Here is an 18,907-nt window from a genome sequence, read left to right as displayed (position 1 = left end):
CATTCTTCAAGATAATAACAGCATTCTCCGTGCGTGTGAAGTAAAACAAACCGACTATATACAGATGAAATACCCCCAGTTAACCGAAACAAACAGTAAACAATCGATCAGGATTTGCAGACTGCCTTCCTTGTTTAGTTTTGTACTTTTCGTAGCTGAGCGTCCAAGTTTTGTGTGCAGTTAGCGGTTATTGCAAACATTTCTGGTGGTTTAGGGGTTTAAAATCACAGTCAACGAGGGGCAAACCGACAGGAAAACATACTTTAAAATAATTTAGACTTGTTTACAGCCCGTTTGATCTTTCAACCCGTCGTCTATTTGCTCGTCTGATCGTACCCATCCTGGATCTCAGCGGTTATTTTGATGAACGCTACAGAAGCATAGCAGGTAGAAGTAAAAATCATTCAGACTTCATTTGAATTGAGAAGTGAGAAACAAGCAAACGCAGCCTCGCGATGACTCAAAGTCTGCTTCATTTTCGCTAATGTCACACATTTAGAGCTTCCTTTCAACTTCCCATGCGTGCCCACCTCTTCTTGCTGCAACTTGATGGGAATCATGGGACACTCATGAGACGGCTGCTTTCAGCAACTTTCCCCTGGAATGAATAATTCCCTGCTTCAGTCCTCACTGTGGGCTGTGGAACGTCAAACCACTGAGCTCTTATGACTAAATTACAAACCCGAGTCTCAAGGGGTCATCAAACAAACGGCAGCCTCGGGCTTCTCTCTAACGGATGTTATCGCGGCCGGCGCTGATGACGGCACGGATTAAAGCGTGGCACGTCAAATGTGTCGCTCAGATGTAAGCTAAGAGTGTAAGTGAGGAGGATCTTTGAAGTGAGTATTGGGACGTGGAAAGCTGAAAGCAAGAAAGGAGGAAAATGACAGCAGAGAAAGATGAAAAACTGGGAATAAAACCTCTCCAGGAATGGTATGCTCTTGTCAGGGTTTCTTTAGGTAAATATGGGAATGTACATATATTAAAAAAAGAAAGCTCCTGGTGTCTGAGCGCCTCCATATTTTCCAGTGTCCCTGGTCCTGCTAAACAAACAGCCGTGTGTTTCTGCTGATTGGTGCTGGTTTGGCCGAGCCCACTGGGACATACTGACTCCTGTTGACTTTCCAGGCCACAGCGTCGGCCGGCAGTTGCTGCCAGTGGATCTGCTGCAACACACACAGCCGCTTTATGCATCACAGCTGCATTTGCATAAGCATTTTTCCAAATAAATACATTTGGAAAGCATCTGAAAAATGCTGTGGGTAAATTCCAGCAGTTTTGAAAAGGGGTGCGACTCTGAGCGGACAAAACGGAAAACTCCACAGGGAAATCACAAAGCAGGCTTAATTTAATTAAGTTCCATGAGTTATATTAAAGTTAATTCACTTAACATGAGCACAGAAGGGAAACGTGCACAGAGCAGAGACCATTCTGGTTTAGGACAGGATCGTAGTCCATGCCGATATTACCTGACTTTGCTGATTCAATTTTTGATTAAGAGTTTAGCAGTGTGGTGGCAGGATAAAACTCATTAAACAGAGTAGATCCTGGAGAAAGCGATAGTTCAGTTTTAATAAATCATGGAACGCTCACATCGCCTCGCATCGGTGGCAAATTGAAGCAAACAACACAACGTTAAACACATCAGTGCTGCAGTCAATTTTCATGATTAAACTTTCCTCCTTTATTTAGTTATTTAATATTTACTCTTGAAAAAGCAAAATAAATATCAGTTACAATCATTTCTGATTAAGCTCTGCTGTGATACAACGCAAACTGTAAAGTCAGACTTCACTAATTTAAGAAGTAAGAATGGCAAAGGTAAAAAAAAAAAAACAGGATAAAATGGAAAATGAAATTGGTACTGACACTTAGACTAGCACTCCTAAAACAGCTGCTTCAGACAGTTTCATTTGTTTCCTGTCCCAGTGGATGCTAAATATAATTTGTCTGCAGAGTTGGAGAGAATTTGGAGGAGCTATATATATTTATATTATTAGATAATATGCACATTTAATAAGTATATATTTTAAACCGTCCAATGAATTTTGTGTATTTATCTTTTCCAGTGTCATTCCTTTTGTATGTCTACTCTTGCACACATACATGGAAATAATTCATATAATAAACATGTAGAAAATCACCAATGGGATCCAAGCAGAGTCTCTGAAGAAGCTGAAATCACAGAAGACGGATGAATCAGTGTATAAGGGTCTGTGCAAAATATACTGTATGTAGTTAGATAATTAAGACATACATTCATGTCTGAATGCCTCTTGGCTTTTTCTTGTGAATGCATTTTGCAGTTACTTTCTCTTCATGATTATAGGATCCAGATTATAATTCAGAAAACTGGTAAAACATGCGTGATCAGCAATCGACAACCTGTGGGGCTAAAAAAAAAGTATGTCAATGAAGCCCTAGAGCAAAAAGCTGCAATTCCTCCCATGTCCGCTGGAGACAGGCTCCAAAAGCAAATCAAATCTCATCGACCCCATGCTAAAATGATAACTTTACAGTAGAAAAAAACATGTTTACATGCTTGTTGCAAAACTTATTTGGTCTCTATGGCGACTTTAACCATTGATGATGACTGTACAGCGGGTACATTTTTATAGAACTCACTTATTTAAATTGTATTTAGGCTTAAAATTGTGCATCATTTGCAGCGTGGATGCTTTGAGTGGCGACTGGGCGTCACTGTTGATGTCTCACTTCCACTCACGTTCCACCTCTTTGTTCATTTTTGCATCAGCAGGAGTTGCTGCCAGGATGGCGACAGCTTGGAGCCACCACACTGAGCTCATGCACGCTTCATCCATCTTTATATACAGCCAGTGATGCTGAATTGATGATCCTGAATGCAGCATCATCATAATTAATGAAGTAAATTAGTGGCAATAAATTGAGAAAAGTTTGACGTTTTTCAACAGTTACTGAGTATTGCCCAGACAGCCAGAAAAACAGAAAAAACTGACAACATTTCTGAGCCATCTTTGACCCAGCTCATTTCCCAGCATCCTTTTCTAACAACACTTTGCATTAGCGCGAATGTCGACGACTTTTTAAAAAAATAACACCGGAGTCAATTTTGCCCGAGGGATGCTGTTTTTAAAAGTGGCATGTGGACTCAGAAATCATCTCAACAAAGTTGTAATCACAGCTCAGGATTTTCTATCTGCACTTATTCCCAGAAGGACTCTCTGGAGTAACCTTCAGCCGTTTGCAATCCTCAGCAGCCCTCTTAGCGGGCCGCCTCATAACGCAGCCAAACAACGAGCCGAGCCGAGCCGACGTGAAGCAACGCTATTGTGAGCCTACTGGGACATTATGATAAACTGCCTGCTTAAAAACACTGAGGAATCTCAGCCCACTTTCACCCCTTCTCCTTGACTCTCACACACTGTTGAGAGTAAATTATTTATCAGCTCTCTCACTTAGATAGAGAAAGGTCCACTTAATCCTCTCGCAGCAACATTCAGTCAGCAGAATGTCAGGTAAGGAATGAGAACCAGGGGGGGTGAAATCAAATCTGCCCCTGGTCTTTCCTCATTATCAGGCTCTCCTCTTGCCACCGCCGCCTAGAGCGACGCATTAACATGTCTGAAGTGTTCAAGAGCTTTGTCACTCAAGAGTTTTTAAAAGCACGTTAATCTACACTGAATTACTTCACCGAGACCTCCTTAAACCCCCAAAGCAGAGTGTCAAAATACTGAAAGACAATGCTACAAAGCCACGCAGGAATGATGCCGTTAATCCGTCCTGCTTCATCACAGCAGCAGAAAAAAACTATTCTAGAATGTGAATGTCAGCCCTGAAATACAGTCGGGCTGCTTCAGTGCGATACCAAACAGATTCAGACGACTAATGCCTTAAAACATGGTATCTAAATTATTTATTTTACCAGAATTAGTGTTTCCCATCATACTATTATGAGCTCCCATTTTAATCTACTCACTGCAATAAAAAGCACGTTGACAATTAAGGCTGAGGAAGATTAAAACCTTTTTCAAACATGGAATTTGGAGCTTTGCCGGCTTCATCCAACGGCTCTAACATTTAAAGATGGTCACCTTTCCATGGATGTTCCTCATGGTGAAGAGAGGGTTAGGGTTCTACTAGCAAACACAAGACTAAACCTGAACTAACGGCAACTTTTCAAATTTCCCAATTAGGCAAGTTTAATATGACTTTCTAATTATTGAGAATCCTGTCCATATCTAATGCTAATCCATCCATCGATTTATCTTGGAGAGTGGATGGTATGGAATCACAGGAGTGCCATCATAAAAGATAAATCTGGTATAAAAAAAACAAGGAAATAAATGTGACAATATGAAGTGGACTAAATAAAATAATATATAAAAAAATAAATCTGTTAAAAAATAAGGAAAGAAATGTGTAAATATAAAGAGGAATAAATAATAAAAAAATAATTAATTAAAAATATGGAAATATAAAGGTAAATTTTGTCTTTGCTCTTCCCTTTGTTTTTTCCATTTTTTGTTTTTTTTCCAGGTGTTGACGACTCACCTGGACAGAAAGCCCCGCCCAAAGTGATTTGATTGACAGCTCAGTCCATCAAGTAAAAGCAAAGACAAAAAAAATGAAAAATGGAAAAGCAAAGACAAAATTTACCCTTTTATTTCCATGTTTTTAAAATTATTTTATTTATTTTTTATATGTATTCCTCTTTATATTAATTTTATTAATATTTCTTTATTTTTTAACAGATTTATTTTTTATTTATTCCTTTTTTTATTTATACATTTTTTTCAGCAAACTGTGTTTTACCCTCTCCGATGTTTTATCAGTAGTATATTAGTGCTGAAATGTTATTCTAATGTCATATTACAACAATAGTGATAACATATGAAAAAAGCCTCCCTGAAATCACCTCCACCAGGTTTACTACAATATCTTTATAAAAAAAAACTTTCAATATCTATTTTGCTCAACTGCATATTTAGAAGAATCTTTCTCTAAAATGCCATGTGATGTTTAGTTATAAGTGATTTTGGGTCTGAAAACTGCAAAAATGTCAACTAAGATACAAAAAGTCCCACAATTATATATTGACCCTAGTATATTCGTGCTGAAATGTTATTCTAATGTCATATTACAACAATAGTGACGACATGACAAAAGCCTCACTGAAGTCGACTGCTTGTCTGTTAATATGAATTCATGCGGTTCAGACGTGTGCTTTGTTCAGAGGAACAGGGAAATGGGTTCGGGTTGCTGTTGTAACTTTGACGTAAAACTGAGCAGGGTGTTCATTCAGATGCAGTCCGGTAGATTAATGAAAGAGAGTGCACGTTTAGAAAGGCCTTAAATCACTGACCTCCCTGTGATTTGTGTGATTTACCATCACACATATCGGCTCTCGTGTTAAACTCTGAACAAATGATCTCCACACAGAGAAAATCTCCATTAGCTGGGGTAAATGGCATTTTGCTGTCTGACACGGCTCTGCATTAGAAGGAATACAGCCGGATTAAGAGTGAGTTTGATTTCAGATCCCGGTATAAGGCCCAGGACTTCATCCTGTCTTTGGTGTTCTGAGACCAGAGATCAAGATGTGGCATTAATCTATAATCGGAGGCTCAGGTGTTGGGATTTGGGTTTCTACGCTCCGGGCTGAGTTCAAAGAGTGCTGATTCTGAGCGTACATCTGTGCATTCTTTCACTCTCAGTCTCCCCCTTCATGTCTCACACATAGTAGTAGGAAGCTGCTTGGAAGCTTCTCAAAGACCTGCTCCTGCTTTGATCTGTCCTCAAGGTCACACATACAAAAGCACACACCCACACCGCACAGTTCTCCATATTCTTCTGCACAAAACAATGTATTTTTTGCTGTATGGACAGAAGCCCACGGGATGCTAATTCCTGCACCTGTCTCCTCAAAATCCTCCTCCTCCTCCTCCTGCTGCAGAGAATATGAAATGCAGACGAAATAAAGTCACTGCTGACAAACGGCGACACGCTTTTCCACCGTCCTCCACGACATGACAGCAGCTGTCTCTGCGTCCGCCTCTTACCTGCAGCGTAAACACACTTCTAATGATCTAATGCAAAGCGTGCAGTCAGATCTGAAACTGGACTTATGACTCAGCCTCCGCAGCGTTCTCAGCACAGGTGTCAGTCAGAGTGATTGGTTTTAAACAAGACCGTGGTCTCAAAACCGGCGAAGCTTCGGATCCGCAGAAATATAGAAGCTCATTAAAAGGCAGGCTGTAGTCAGTCTGGCTGTGTGCTGCTTCTACATGGCAGAAGGAGTGGATTTAAGTTGTCAAGAGTGTTTTTTTTTTTATTCCACAGAGCTGAAATGTTTTCAGGTGTGAGTTAAAGTTTCCATGGATAACCCAATTATTTTACCCTGTGTTAGATTTTAAATGAATCCTCCAGATTAAATATTGATTCCCCTCGCTAAGCGTGGATCACTCACCTGGTGTAGACGCCGTTCTTGCGGCAGAAAGAGTTTTTCACAGACAGACGTCGGTTGTTGAGCTCCAGGGCGGGGAAGCGGCCCTCGTCCAGGCTCACCATGTCTCCGTGGGTCAAGGCGTTGCAGTTGGAGTTGTTACCTGGACAGACGTACAGAGACACTGTGTGACCACAGGCCAGACGGACAGACAGGTTAGCATCTGAGGCGCTGATGAGGGGGAGAGATCAGAGAGTGGAATTAACAGATGAAAAACAGATAAACAATGATTATTTAGCTGTGTGGTTGCGTCAAAACATGGCTGAATAAATGGAAATATTGACTCTTGACCCCATGTCCTTCAGGCAAATGCAGTCATTTATCAGCTGCATGTCTTTCAAATCTTAAAGTAATAAATATTATAAACTTGTTCTTCCTTTCAAAGCTGTTTACTGTTAATTAACCTTCCTGATGGTTGCTAACAGGTCAAATCTTCAGACTTGACTGTTTTTACTTTCAAGTACGCAATACTTTATAATTTTGAGAAGTATGCTTATTTACTTTCTTGTCAAGAGTTAGATCTAAAGATCAATGCCATGAAATATGGAGCTGGAGCCTGCAGATGTATAGCTGAGCTACCTAAGGCCCAGCTCACACTGCAGGAGTTTTAAACAGATTCTGAAATCAGGTTGCATCACGCGTATACGGGGGAACTTCACAGATATTCTTCCCTCTAAACTCAGACATGCTCACACTAAAACATTTGAAAAAAAAAGGACGTATGGCACACTTAGGCAGAGGGAGTAATTAGGGAGCAGTGCGTCCCCTCATGGGGAAACAGACGCACACAGAATGGAGGCTGTGGTGCAACAACTAAATGCTGCACTAATGGCACTTTGCACCGAGCTAGATAACAAAAATAAGCTGGTCTGACTTAGACAATGGTTGGGGATTTTGAATATCTGTAGCTGAAGTCTCAACAGCTAGAACATCCGGCGCTAGTGCGATAATGGTAACTATTCCAATTTTAACTTGTAAAATCTTGAATTTCCCTCAAGATTAATAATCTATCTATCTATCCATCTATCTATCTATCTATCTATCTATCCATCTATCTATCTATCTATCTATCTAATAAGCATGTTAGCAGTTTGGAGGGTTAAAGACTGAATCTGTAAAGCCTCACATTACCAAGCAATCCGTTCAAACACTGGTTCAGACTAAGCTCCCAGACCAAATCTTTTATTCAATTGTTAAAAACTGGCCTTACACTCCTGCATCATGAGCCCCGCCTAAGGGAACAGTTACCCAGAGATGTAAATAAATGAGTTTAGAAGCGCTGGTAGGTGGATTTGCCTCCCTCATGCGGAACGCTGCTAGCCTGTATCCCATCTTTGTGAACTAATCCAACCTCTTCTTTTTGGCTGTAGCCCTACACTGAACAGACAGCTACAAGAGTGATATTGATTTTCTCATCTAACTCCGAGCAAGAAAGTAAAGAAGGCTGTTTCTCAAAAATGTTCAAGTATTTCTTTGAAGTCCCTCTCCAATCATTGTTTAAACCCCTAAAAACCTCCTTTCACAGCATTAAAGGCTTCATATTTTAAAGTTTTTCTTCTATGAAATGAACCCGATCCTGCCTGGAAAAGATGCAGCTCAACTCTAAGGTTCTTCCACCTCTTTCTTTACCAACCAAAACTTGCTGCAACTCAAGCACACCAACTCACCAACAACTCTCCTTAAGACTGTAAAACTATTGACTGCTATCAGTTCTGAAGAAGAGTAACAGAACAGGGTAGGTTCCTTAGGTTTGTTACGTATGAAACCCAGGTACACTCAGCTGTGGTGCTCACTGCTTATTTCCCCCATTTGGTATCATCTAGCACAGCGGTGTCAAACTCGTTTTAGTTCAGGTTCCACATTCAATCCAATCTGATCTCCAGTGGACCACTAAAACCACAGCAAAGTAAGCTATAAATAACCACAACTCAACTTTTTACCTTTGTTTTAGTGCACAGAAAGTACATTCTACAAAGGAACACAACATTTAGTCACAGCTATCTGGAACTGAATAATAATAGTATTTTACTTTATGATCAAAATAACAAAAGTCAGACCAAAAATATGACAAAAATCAGACGCAAAACAACAAATAACTTAGACAAACGACATAAAACTAAAAAAGATACCAAAAATTGGGTAAAAAGTTAAAAAGCGACAAAAAATGGACAAAAAAATTACACAAATGAGACAATCAAGATGAAAAATGACAAAAGTGAGAAACAAAACAACAAAAAAATAGACGAGCAACACAAGCGAGACAAAAATAAGACAAAACGACAAAAACGATACAAAACAACAAATAAAGCAAAACAAAAAATGACAAAAATAAGAGAAAAACACAAGGGAGACAAAAAGGAAACACAGAACGAAAAAAATACGAGACAAACGACAAAAGTCAGACTAAAATACAACAAAAAGACAAAATATGGCAAAAATGAGACAAAACGACAAAAGAACAAAGAACAATCCAGCATTTTACTTTATGATCAAAACAACTTGTCATGGTCTAGAAATTATTCTAAATTTATGGTTTTACTAATTTAAAATCTGCAGTTCATGTCTTCTCTGGAATTTTTACACTTTGAGGGCCGGATTGGACCCTCTGGAGGAGCACTTTTGGACCACGGGCCTCATGTTTGTCACCTCTGATCTACATATAAAAAACCTCATATAGACACGCTAACAAGGAAAAAATCCTGGAGGTCTTTAAGTACGACTCAAAACATGTCAAGGCTTATGTCTACAGCTTTGTTTCTTATATTTTCCTCAGAAAAATACACACTGACAAAGCAAATAACTTTTAAAGTGAAGATAATAATAACGCAGGTCTTTTTAAACCCTAGACGTGGAGAAAAAAGGTAAATGCTTCGGGCATAACGACTAAGGATGCTTCCTATAGAGCATAGCGTCACAAATCCAGTAGAAATGACACGTGTATACAGGCTCAGTGAAGCGCTGTGTAAAATATGATAAATGAGCGTGTCTGCCTGTGTAAACATTTTCTGTGAATCACACATGAATGGGCAATAACATAACGGTTTTGCTTTGACTCCCTGGTGATTGATGAAAAAGCTAACACCGTAAAGTGAGAGTGATAGGCTCGCAGCGCTGCTCCACGCTAGATGAATGCTGGGAGAAACCATCGCTCGCCAGGTTAAAAACACTGTCAGTCATCCTCAGACTTACAGTAGCTACAGCCAGGCCAGGACCTCCATGGTAGCTCTGAGGCTACTTAAGGTCAATTGGTGGTTATGCAAACACACAGAAGAAGAAATAGCGCTGGGTAGGTCCAGCAGACTGGGCCAGATTCCTACAGGGGGATTGGAGGCTTTGAGAGCGTCTTTGTGTTGGAGTGAGAAGGAACCTCTTGTTTTTCCTCCGTCAGTCAGAAAGATGGGCAGTGACCCGCAGGGACCCTCCCCTCCCCGCCTGGCAGCCAAACAGCCTCGGATAAAGTGCTGAGCCGAGGGAAATACCCGCTGATGTCAGAGCTGCACTGAATGGACAAACACCCCCCTGTTCATTCTCCCCCTTCACTGTGACTGATCTGATTCCTGCAAAATTACAATATAACCTTCTCCCACAAAACTTCTCTGCTAAGTATCTGAAAAGTTCAAATGATTAAATCCCCCCATTAAGTGTTACTGTTTCATATGAAAACGTCCAGTCATCAGATTCCTGCTCCTCAGTGCCACCGGGCACGAAGGCCTCCGTGATAGTCAAATGCCCCATTTAACTGTGCAATTGTGTGCACTCACCTGATTCAGACTTTTTTGCATATTTCTTGCTCTGTCCCCTGATAATGAGGATGAAAACCAGCAGCAGGATGAAGATGAGTCCCACCAGAGCCACCACCACCAGGAACCACCACTCCTCGTAGAAAGGAGCCACTTTTTGGGCTGGATAAAACACAGGAAATTGGAATTCATGGTTGTTAGAAACATATAGCCACATTTCTGTGAAGTCTGAACCACCTTAGGGAATTTAATTAACTCTGAAAGTTAATGGAAATCCAATTCTATTAACAAATGCACGCAAGCTCACCGGATATAGAGGGAGAAGGTAGACTGGGAGAGCCATAGCCGTAGTCGTTCACTCCAATTACCCGGAAGTCATAACTGACCCCCTGCTTCAGGATGTCCATGTTGAACGTGTGCGACGTCGCATCCTTGGGGATGTCCTTGATTAAGATATCCCACAAGCCCTCATCTGAAATGGAATTTAAGTTGAGTCAGAGGAAACTAAGTGTTATTTAAACAAGCCAAATATTTAAACATTGTCAATGTGTCATTGTTAACGGGTTGTTTGTTTGTTTGATTTAAGGCTCCGGTCTGCTGGCAGCTCCCCGGGTAATTGATAAGACCTACAAATATTACACAATCCATCAAATTCCCCGCTCTTGTAAAAATTTACAGCAACCAAATCTACAGCATAAACAGCGGCGCGGCCATATTTCAAAGCAAGCAGTGCTAGATGACTCGCTGCTGCTATGGAACTCCTGCCAGAGATCATTTATTACACTTTGCTGCTTGTAAATATCACTGTAAGGTTGACTGTTTTAATGGGGCACACAAACATAAACAAGCAGCACAGCTCATCCGTCACGCTGCCCAACTTTGACCAAAGTTTTGGGAAAAAAAAGCTGCTGTCATTTGATCTGAGGAGTAAAACCAGTTATGTGATACTGCAGAAAGTCGTGGCCCCTGGCATCTGGACCAAAGAAGAAAAAGAAGGGGGTGAGTGTGCGGTTGGTTTAACCATCTCCACCACCCCCTGGACACTAATCGGCACTATAGATTACCATCCAACGGCCCTCGCTAACCTTCTTTGAAATGTAGGGTGAAGTGTTGCTCTCAGTTTCCACTTAGAAAGCAGTGAAACGCGTCCCTCCCCACCATCCATCACCCTGATCGCCCTGCCAGGACCTGTCAATCACGGCTGAAACAGGATGCCGATCGTCTCAACTGCTGCGTCTGAATCAATAACCCATTAAAATAGCGGGGAGGCAGACTCCAGGGCAGCAGATGTTGACACTTTAAACCGCTGTCTTTAATCACAGAGGCTAACATAAGGCCAGGTTTTTACTAATGAGGTGATCATGGAAGGAACCCACCTGAGGGTCTGGCCTCGATGACGTAGCGCGTTATTGGAGCTCGACCCGGATCCCCGCCTCTCCACTGGATGGTCAGAGCCGAACTGTGGCGTGTTATAGAGGGTTCTCCTGGGGGTCCGGGGGCTCCTGGTGAAGAAAAATTAGGAGTTGAAGACAAATCATCGAGAAGATTTATGAAGTCCATGGGATATATCTGCATATATTTTTAATAAAAGTGAAAAAAAACTAATGTTTTTATGTTCATTATGATCATGTCTTTACAAATTCCATAATTATTTATTATGGAAACAATCACTTATTAATAAAAAATGACTGGATGTCACTAAAATGCCAGCTCAATAACCGTCTGAATTTAATACCAACCACCTTCTAATGAGCTAAACTATAATAAAATGAGCTGATTCAGAAACAGTTTGGATTGTGTTCTTTTTATTTAGGTGACATAATCAGGACAGCTATTTCTTTTTTTGGAATATGTCAAATTTTAGATGGAAAATAACAAATTAAATCCCTTTCCACTAAGTTCCCCGTTCCAAAAACACCTCTCCAGGAAGTGTGTTAATTCCAGATCACATGACCTGCTCCTCATGATGTCATTTCCTCCTGAAGAAAAGACTGGCCAGACTCCAAGGCTTTCTGACTTATTTCATATAAAGCAGTCAACAGGTTTACTACAATATCTTTAGAAATAAGTTCTATATATAATATTTAGAAGAATCTTTCTCTAAAATGCCGTGTGGTGTTTGGTTATATGTTGATTTTAGGCCTGAAAAAATGTCGACTATGATACAAAAAAAGTCCCACTATTCTATATTGACCCTTATTATTCCCAAACACCAGCAGCTACCTTCGCCCGGTCCGGTGGTGATGTTGGCTTCCACCTCGGGCCCGTAGATGAAAGTTTTGGCCCGGATGCGGAAGTTGTACGTGACGCCGTCGGCCAGGTCTTTGAGCTTGAGCCAGAGGGGTCCGCTCCCCTTCACGTCCACCGTCACCGTCTTACTGACGCCTGGGGGGGAGGGGGAGTGAAGACAGTCGGCACAGGCCACTGAAGACTCTAGACAAACACACCACATTTAGAGCAGGTCTTACACAGGCCAGGCAGTGTGGGAGTACACTCAGCGTATGCAAACACACACACACACACACACACACACACACACACACATACACAGTGATGGATTAGTAGTGGGAAAATATGTTTGCATTTTGGCACTTAAACATATGTAAAAGATTGCAATGATGTGAGCTGTTCAGGTCAATGTGATGGTTTGCTTATAGCTCCAGAGAAATGCACACCACAAGACTTGGAACAGGTTCAGTTAACTTCAAGTGATAACTGTGCAGCTTCTATATAAATATCCTGTAGTGTGCATGAAGCTTTCATAGAAGCCAGCAGCCATGTTGGACAAAGTAAACTGAGATGGCTACGATTGAGTCTTTACCATCTACAGGTGTGCAGGGTTCGTACACCAGACGGTAGCCCTCGATGATCCCGTTGGGGAAGGTGGGCTCGCCCCAGGACACGTTGACGGAGGTGGTGGTCAGCTCACTGAAGTGAATGAAGCTGGGAGCACTGGGAGCTGGAACACACAGAGGTCAGAGTTTAACGGACAGGTGGTTCATAGTCAATAAACCAGGTATGGGAAAGGAGGTAAGTAAGGTTTTCAGAGGCAAACCTTTGGACATGTGGCAGTAAAAATGTCTGATATGTGTGTGGGAGGAAACACATGCAGATAGCATGCACAGATTTACATCTACAGAGCTGATAATAAAGGATAGCACAACCAGATGACACAGGGCAAGTATGGCAGATTTACATGTTTAACTTAGCCACCACATTATTTGTATGTAAATAATATGTTTCACAGGTCCTACAATATGCAGATGAGTGTGTCTTTCAATGTTTTAGCTCAAAACACGGCAGAAATAGTTCATTTACCCACACATCATCCCTGGTTTATACACAGCTGAGCGACAGTCGTCCACGCCCCCTTCAGGAAGAAGACTCTCTCTGCGTACTTTCTATGATTTCTAGGTTTCTCTTTGAGTGATCACTTGACATGGAAATATCACTGAATAGTTCATCAGACGACTTCTGCGGTGCAAAGTAGCAGTTTGGAAATGAATCTGAAGCGAAAGCCAGTTCAATCCAACATTTCTTCCTCATTTGTCCAACAACAAAAACAAAAATGTGTAAATGAGAGCAGCTTTATTGGGAATTCTGCTGTATTAAAATGCAGTATCTGTGAGCACAGAGAGCAGGAGAGAAGCACCGAAGGTTAAACACCATCCATCCATCCTCTATACACCGCTTTATCCTCACTAGGGTCATGGGGGGTGCTGGAGTCTATCCCAGCTGACTCGGGTAAAGGCAGGGAACACCCTGGACAGGTCACCAGTCTGTCACAGGGCTACATATACAGACACACATTCACACCTACAGACAATTTAGAGTAACCAATTAACCTCAGCATATTTTTGGACTGTGGGAGGAAGCCGGAGTACCCGGAGAAAACCCACGCATGCACAGGGAGAACATGCAAACTCCATGCAGAAAGATCCCAGGCCCACAACGGGATTTGAACCGGGGATCTTCTTGCTGCAAGGCCAAAGTGCTAACCACTACTGCAGCCCCACTGTGCAGCCCAGGTTAAACACCTTCATATCTTAACAGCTTTAATGTTACACTTTCAGGTTAACAAATAACATTTTCATTATATTAGAACTCTAAAACTGTACAGAATAAGTTTGACCAAATTATCTACAAAGGACAATAGGTATGAAAGTGTACAGAACCTTTTAAAAACAATGATTTGAATACATGTGAATCAGCTCTTAGTTCATCTTGAAAAATCTCAAAAACAAAACTTTTTAAACTCCGTTACTAGAGGCCAACAACAGGTGTGGAAATTTTAACATCTGAGCTGCTTAAGGCTCTTTTAATCTTTGTGTGTCTGGAAAAATGAACTTTTTCTGCTGCATATCCAGATGTACAATTGTAAAACTGCATGTGTTGCAGTTCTTCGGCTGAAATCCGTTGGCTGACTGCTTTAGAGCGAGCCTGTGTCCTTGTTCACAAAATGAGCTGCATTGATTTGGTCTACAGCACAGTTTTGCTAAACTATAAAAAGTTTAAAAGGCTCAACATTACTGAGGTCACAGCAGTTCACCGTCACAGTGGCCATTCTGAGCCTCCAGACCCCATTACAGCCGGCTCAGCTTGTGACACCACTGAGCTTGAAACACACTTTGGCCTGTTGTCTTTAAACTAGTTGAGCAGAAGTTGAGACGCCGGCAGAAGACAAAGCCTCTTTGTTTTCTAAAGAGATGGGATAACTATCTCCCTAATGCTCCTCCCTCCTCCTCCTCCTTCCAGCTTGTCATCTGCTTCCTCCTCTCACTACAGTGACCGCTGAAGGAGACCAAGGAGCTGCCAACACCTTCTTTTTCTCCACTTTTTTTATAGTCTGAGACATATAAGTAAAACACACCAAAAATGGGTTCCTTCGCACTGGAGTTTGTGGAAGATAAATATTGTTTTGACATGTTTGCAGATGGGGATACAAGCAGAGAGTCCCCTGAGCCCGAGGAAGAAGAAGGCGAAAGAAAGACAGAAAGGAAAGAAGGGCACAGGGCTATTCTTTAAATAAAGCATGCCTGCGGAGCTAAAACTCACTGAGGAAAATTTCATACCTTCTACTTTTCAGACAAAACACGTGATTCAGCGAATGAGTTCAGAACGGCTGGACTGATTAGAACCTTATGCTCGGTGTGTGGTTCCGCTAACGTCGTTTGGCAGGCTGACAACAATGATTTGCATCATCGTCACATCAAATTCTTTCCTCATGGCTGATTCATCCACTCTGACAAAAAAAGTCTCCGGGTTCTCCAAACTAACATCAGCACTGCCACCAGCGCATAAATACGACAAATGAATGTCGTATTTATGAATGTAAGCGGTCTCATTTATCTGCTTTACTCGCGTCGTCTCGTTACCACAGTTCAACAGCGACAGATCGTATGAAATAGAGAGCTAATGTTTGTGGAAGAAATGAGCTAAATCAAAGTATTTTGGAGGGTGGCAAGTGGCATGATGGAGCAAAATCCTAGTTGATGAAGGTAGGAGATGAAGACAGAACCCTCCGGAAGTGGTGGTGGAGAAAAGTTAGCAGATGGGGATGGAAACTCGCTGAGATACCCTGGACCTCTCAGGTGAGGTGGAGATGGGAAGGATGAGGGATGTATGATCTGTTGCCTGGAAGAAAGAGAGACAGAACTGCTAGAAATGCACTGGATTTAAAGAAAGGGTCCACAGGCCAACTGGTTTGAAGAGTGCAGACAGACAGACCATTGATGTTGGGCTTTGAGCCTTAAGATCTAGTGCTATTTTAAAAATGTAGGAAAACAAAAGTGACAATGAGAGTAGAGCAGGAGGAATACCCATATTCACCGAAAAGTACAGAGACAGGAGGCGAGTGAATAAATCTTTTATAAGTATGTTGGAGGGTAAACTCCAAGAGAGAGTGTGAAACAACATCATGAAGGTAGTAGATGAGGACAGCACCCCTAAAGACAATAAATAAAGTAATCTTACCATGGTGAGTTTCAGTTCTAGTGGAGATAAGATGATATGTTGTGTTAGATGGCAGTTACAGACAACAAACTGAGCTCAGAGATACGACACGAACCTGAAACTGATCACATTTGGACAACAAAAATGGAGACTAGCAAAAGCATCCTAGACACCAAGAGATGAAGAAATCCTGTAATGAACGTTTCAGATAGGCTAGAGCCTTTGACTGGTGAGTGAAAACAATGGCCTGATTGGCTGGAGAACATGTGAGTGAGAAAACTACATCTTTATTGACTTATTCTGTTGCACTGATGCTAGCAAAATGATGATTTCTGTCTCATTTTATAATCAGTTTTCAGTTTTATCACACTAATTTTAAAGGTGCCCCCTTGAAGTTTTCGTTTACGATCAGTGTTGCTCATTTAAATGCATATAATGCACTTTTGAAGCCTAAAACACTTTTTTCTTTACTATTTTAAAGGTCCTGTTTTGTGCTTCTTGTCAAATTAATGGAAGTCTCTCATTTGTTCAATATGTGTCTTACAGTTCTAACCTTTAAATATCACAAAAAATGGTTAATTTCAATACTGGTTGGCTTGATGGTTCAGAGGCCAAAGAGAGAGGTGAGAGAGCCTGAGACTGTCTGGAGGAAAGGAAAAGAGGAATGAGAGTCAGAAGCAGAAAGACTGTTGGAACAAGAACAGAGAGTGTCAAATTAGATTGGAAATGAGAAACCGTCACCAATACATGCTGAGCTGAGGGAACTTTAAGTGTTAGAATAAGGTCTGATGTAAAAGCAGCAGATGACTAGAGACCCAGCTGATTAGTGGAGGATGAACTTCACAGAAGCAGAAGTTGCTTCTAAAGGACAGACCTGAGTACAGCTGAGGGCTTAAACCACACCTGAGCAGTGCTTGTCTGTGAAGTGTTGAATGAACCGAGGTTTAGACACAAGATGATTATCGGGGCAGAGCAAGAGGAGACAAAGGAATAAAGAAGTTTCTGAACCTTTGAAATTTCAACCATGAAGCAGAGGGACTGAAAAGGGAATTTATGTGGGTGATAACTGAACAAGCCCCAAAGATTTGGGAATGGAAAGACTTTACAAATCGAGTGTAAATTTCAGGATAAAGGAATAAGAGGAGGTATAAAACTGACATGTAGAAGCTCAGGCTGTTGCAATAAGGAGGTGTGAATCTCATTTGAGGCAAGATTTTTGACATGATTTTGAGTCTTGATATTGGCTTGATATGTACACTCAATGGAAGCATGAAGGAACACTGCAGACGTAATCACTGCAGTTCGGTTAATGCTAGTGGTCTTTTCTGCTCTTGTAGGACTTTGGAGTGAAGACTAGGCAATGCAGTCTATTCAAATGCTAAGAGGTGGACACTGAAACAGCAGCCAGCAGGTTAGGGAGGGATGCAGGCAAAACAGGATTTTCTGTTGGTCTTTTCCAGCCCTGTAAGAATAAAGACTTTCTATGTTTAAACTCCCCCTAAAACTACTGTAGGTGGACATCAGTTGATTGGAGCGATGCCATTACAGACTGAGATACTGTCCCATGTCCGTGTTGCTGGTGACAGGGCGAGGAGGACCTGCAATGTTGGGTGAACCATGGTTTGATACTGGGGTGGATTTTACTGGTCCTTTTGTGTAATTAGGTGCATGACATGGACACCGGAGCTGGATGGTCAGATGCAGCAGGAATTTGCTGTGTTGAAGGGACTGATGAAGGTTCAGATTCATCGGTAGGACTAGAAGTTCCAATCCTGAGTTCAGCATGTTAGTTCATGGAGGTGACCCCTAGATGACGCATCTTCAGTTATGTACCCCAACATCTTTGTGTGTTTTGGTCCTTTGGTTTGGGACAGGTCCACCACAGGCTGATCAGATCCTGCTGTGTGGAGAATGATTTGGACCGGAAATGCTGACCAACTCCTGCACTTAGGAAGTGTAGAGACTGTGTTGATGTAGTGAGTTGGAAGCAGTTGCAGAGCGGAAAGATTCACCTGCGATATACCAGGAAGCAATTCGGGAAGCATATCAACAGCGAGCAGTCAAGAACAATGTTCACAGGATCTAAGGACCTTCATGTTGTCAATGCTAATGCTTCCAGAACCAAATTTGATCGAGATGGAATGCATGGCTCATCAGCGGGTTTGAAGATGAGCGACGGAATTCCAGTCAAATGAAACAACAGTGTCCCAGGGCTGACTATGCAGACAGATAGATCACTGGATGAAAGTGACACTGAAACTTAGCGTGATGTGATTTAGACAGAGGGTGATAGCAGGAATAACCGAAAGAGTGGAGCAGCAGGAATAACCCAAATCCACCAAGAGGAACTAAGAAGCTTCATTTGTCCTCAGCTTATGGATATTCACTCCAAATATTTGTTCTGCTACTTTGCTTGATTGCGCTAATCCTGGCAGTTCCAGTCAGTTATACCAATTAAAACGTCTACACATCTACTCGCAGAGTGAGATTTACCTGCTTGCTGAGTGCGTCCCCTCGTCGGGGGGCTCCGGGGTCCATCCCCTGCAGCGTTGAAGGGAGCTATGCTGATCATATAGGTGGTGTAACCCGTCAGGTTCTTCAGCTTCACCCCTCCTTCAGGCATGAACAGAGTCCGCAGACGCTCCGTCTCATTCTTACGCTGGAACTCCCAAAAGTAAATCTGCATGAAATACCACAGGCATAAATAAATATTAAAGCGTGCCTTCAGACG

The 18,907-nt window shown here is 41.8% G+C and overlaps 2 protein-coding genes across 8 annotated transcripts in view; one reads left to right on the top strand and one right to left on the bottom strand.

Moving 5' to 3' along the window:
- The window catches only part of rpl38 (ribosomal protein L38), a 1,167,099-nt gene that overhangs the window by 543,976 nt on the left and 604,216 nt on the right, over positions 1 to 18,907 (top strand). The window lies entirely within an intron of this gene.
- Positions 1 to 18,907, bottom strand: part of sdk2b (sidekick cell adhesion molecule 2b) — a 349,966-nt gene that overhangs the window by 9,739 nt on the left and 321,320 nt on the right. For 2 of the 4 annotated variants that reach the window (XM_051939309.1, XM_051939311.1), the window contains exons 37-43: positions 18,670 to 18,856; positions 13,046 to 13,183; positions 12,448 to 12,657; positions 11,601 to 11,726; positions 10,532 to 10,696; positions 10,246 to 10,386; positions 6,449 to 6,587 (exon numbers count right to left, since the gene is read on the bottom strand). In XM_051939309.1, coding sequence (XP_051795269.1) covers positions 6,449 to 6,587; positions 10,246 to 10,386; positions 10,532 to 10,696; positions 11,601 to 11,726; positions 12,448 to 12,657; positions 13,046 to 13,183; positions 18,670 to 18,856 — 1,106 coding nt within the window. The remainder of the gene's footprint in view (positions 1 to 6,448; positions 6,588 to 10,245; positions 10,387 to 10,531; positions 10,697 to 11,600; positions 11,727 to 12,447; positions 12,658 to 13,045; positions 13,184 to 18,669; positions 18,857 to 18,907) is intronic. The other 2 variants (XM_051939310.1, XM_051939312.1) reach the window with 1 other exon arrangement.

Source organism: Acanthochromis polyacanthus, chromosome 19 (assembly GCF_021347895.1).
Source record: "Acanthochromis polyacanthus isolate Apoly-LR-REF ecotype Palm Island chromosome 19, KAUST_Apoly_ChrSc, whole genome shotgun sequence".
Lineage (NCBI taxonomy): Eukaryota > Metazoa > Chordata > Actinopteri > Pomacentridae > Acanthochromis > Acanthochromis polyacanthus.
Note: the sequence above shows the minus strand (reverse complement) of the source record. Positions and strands in the feature narration are given on the sequence as shown.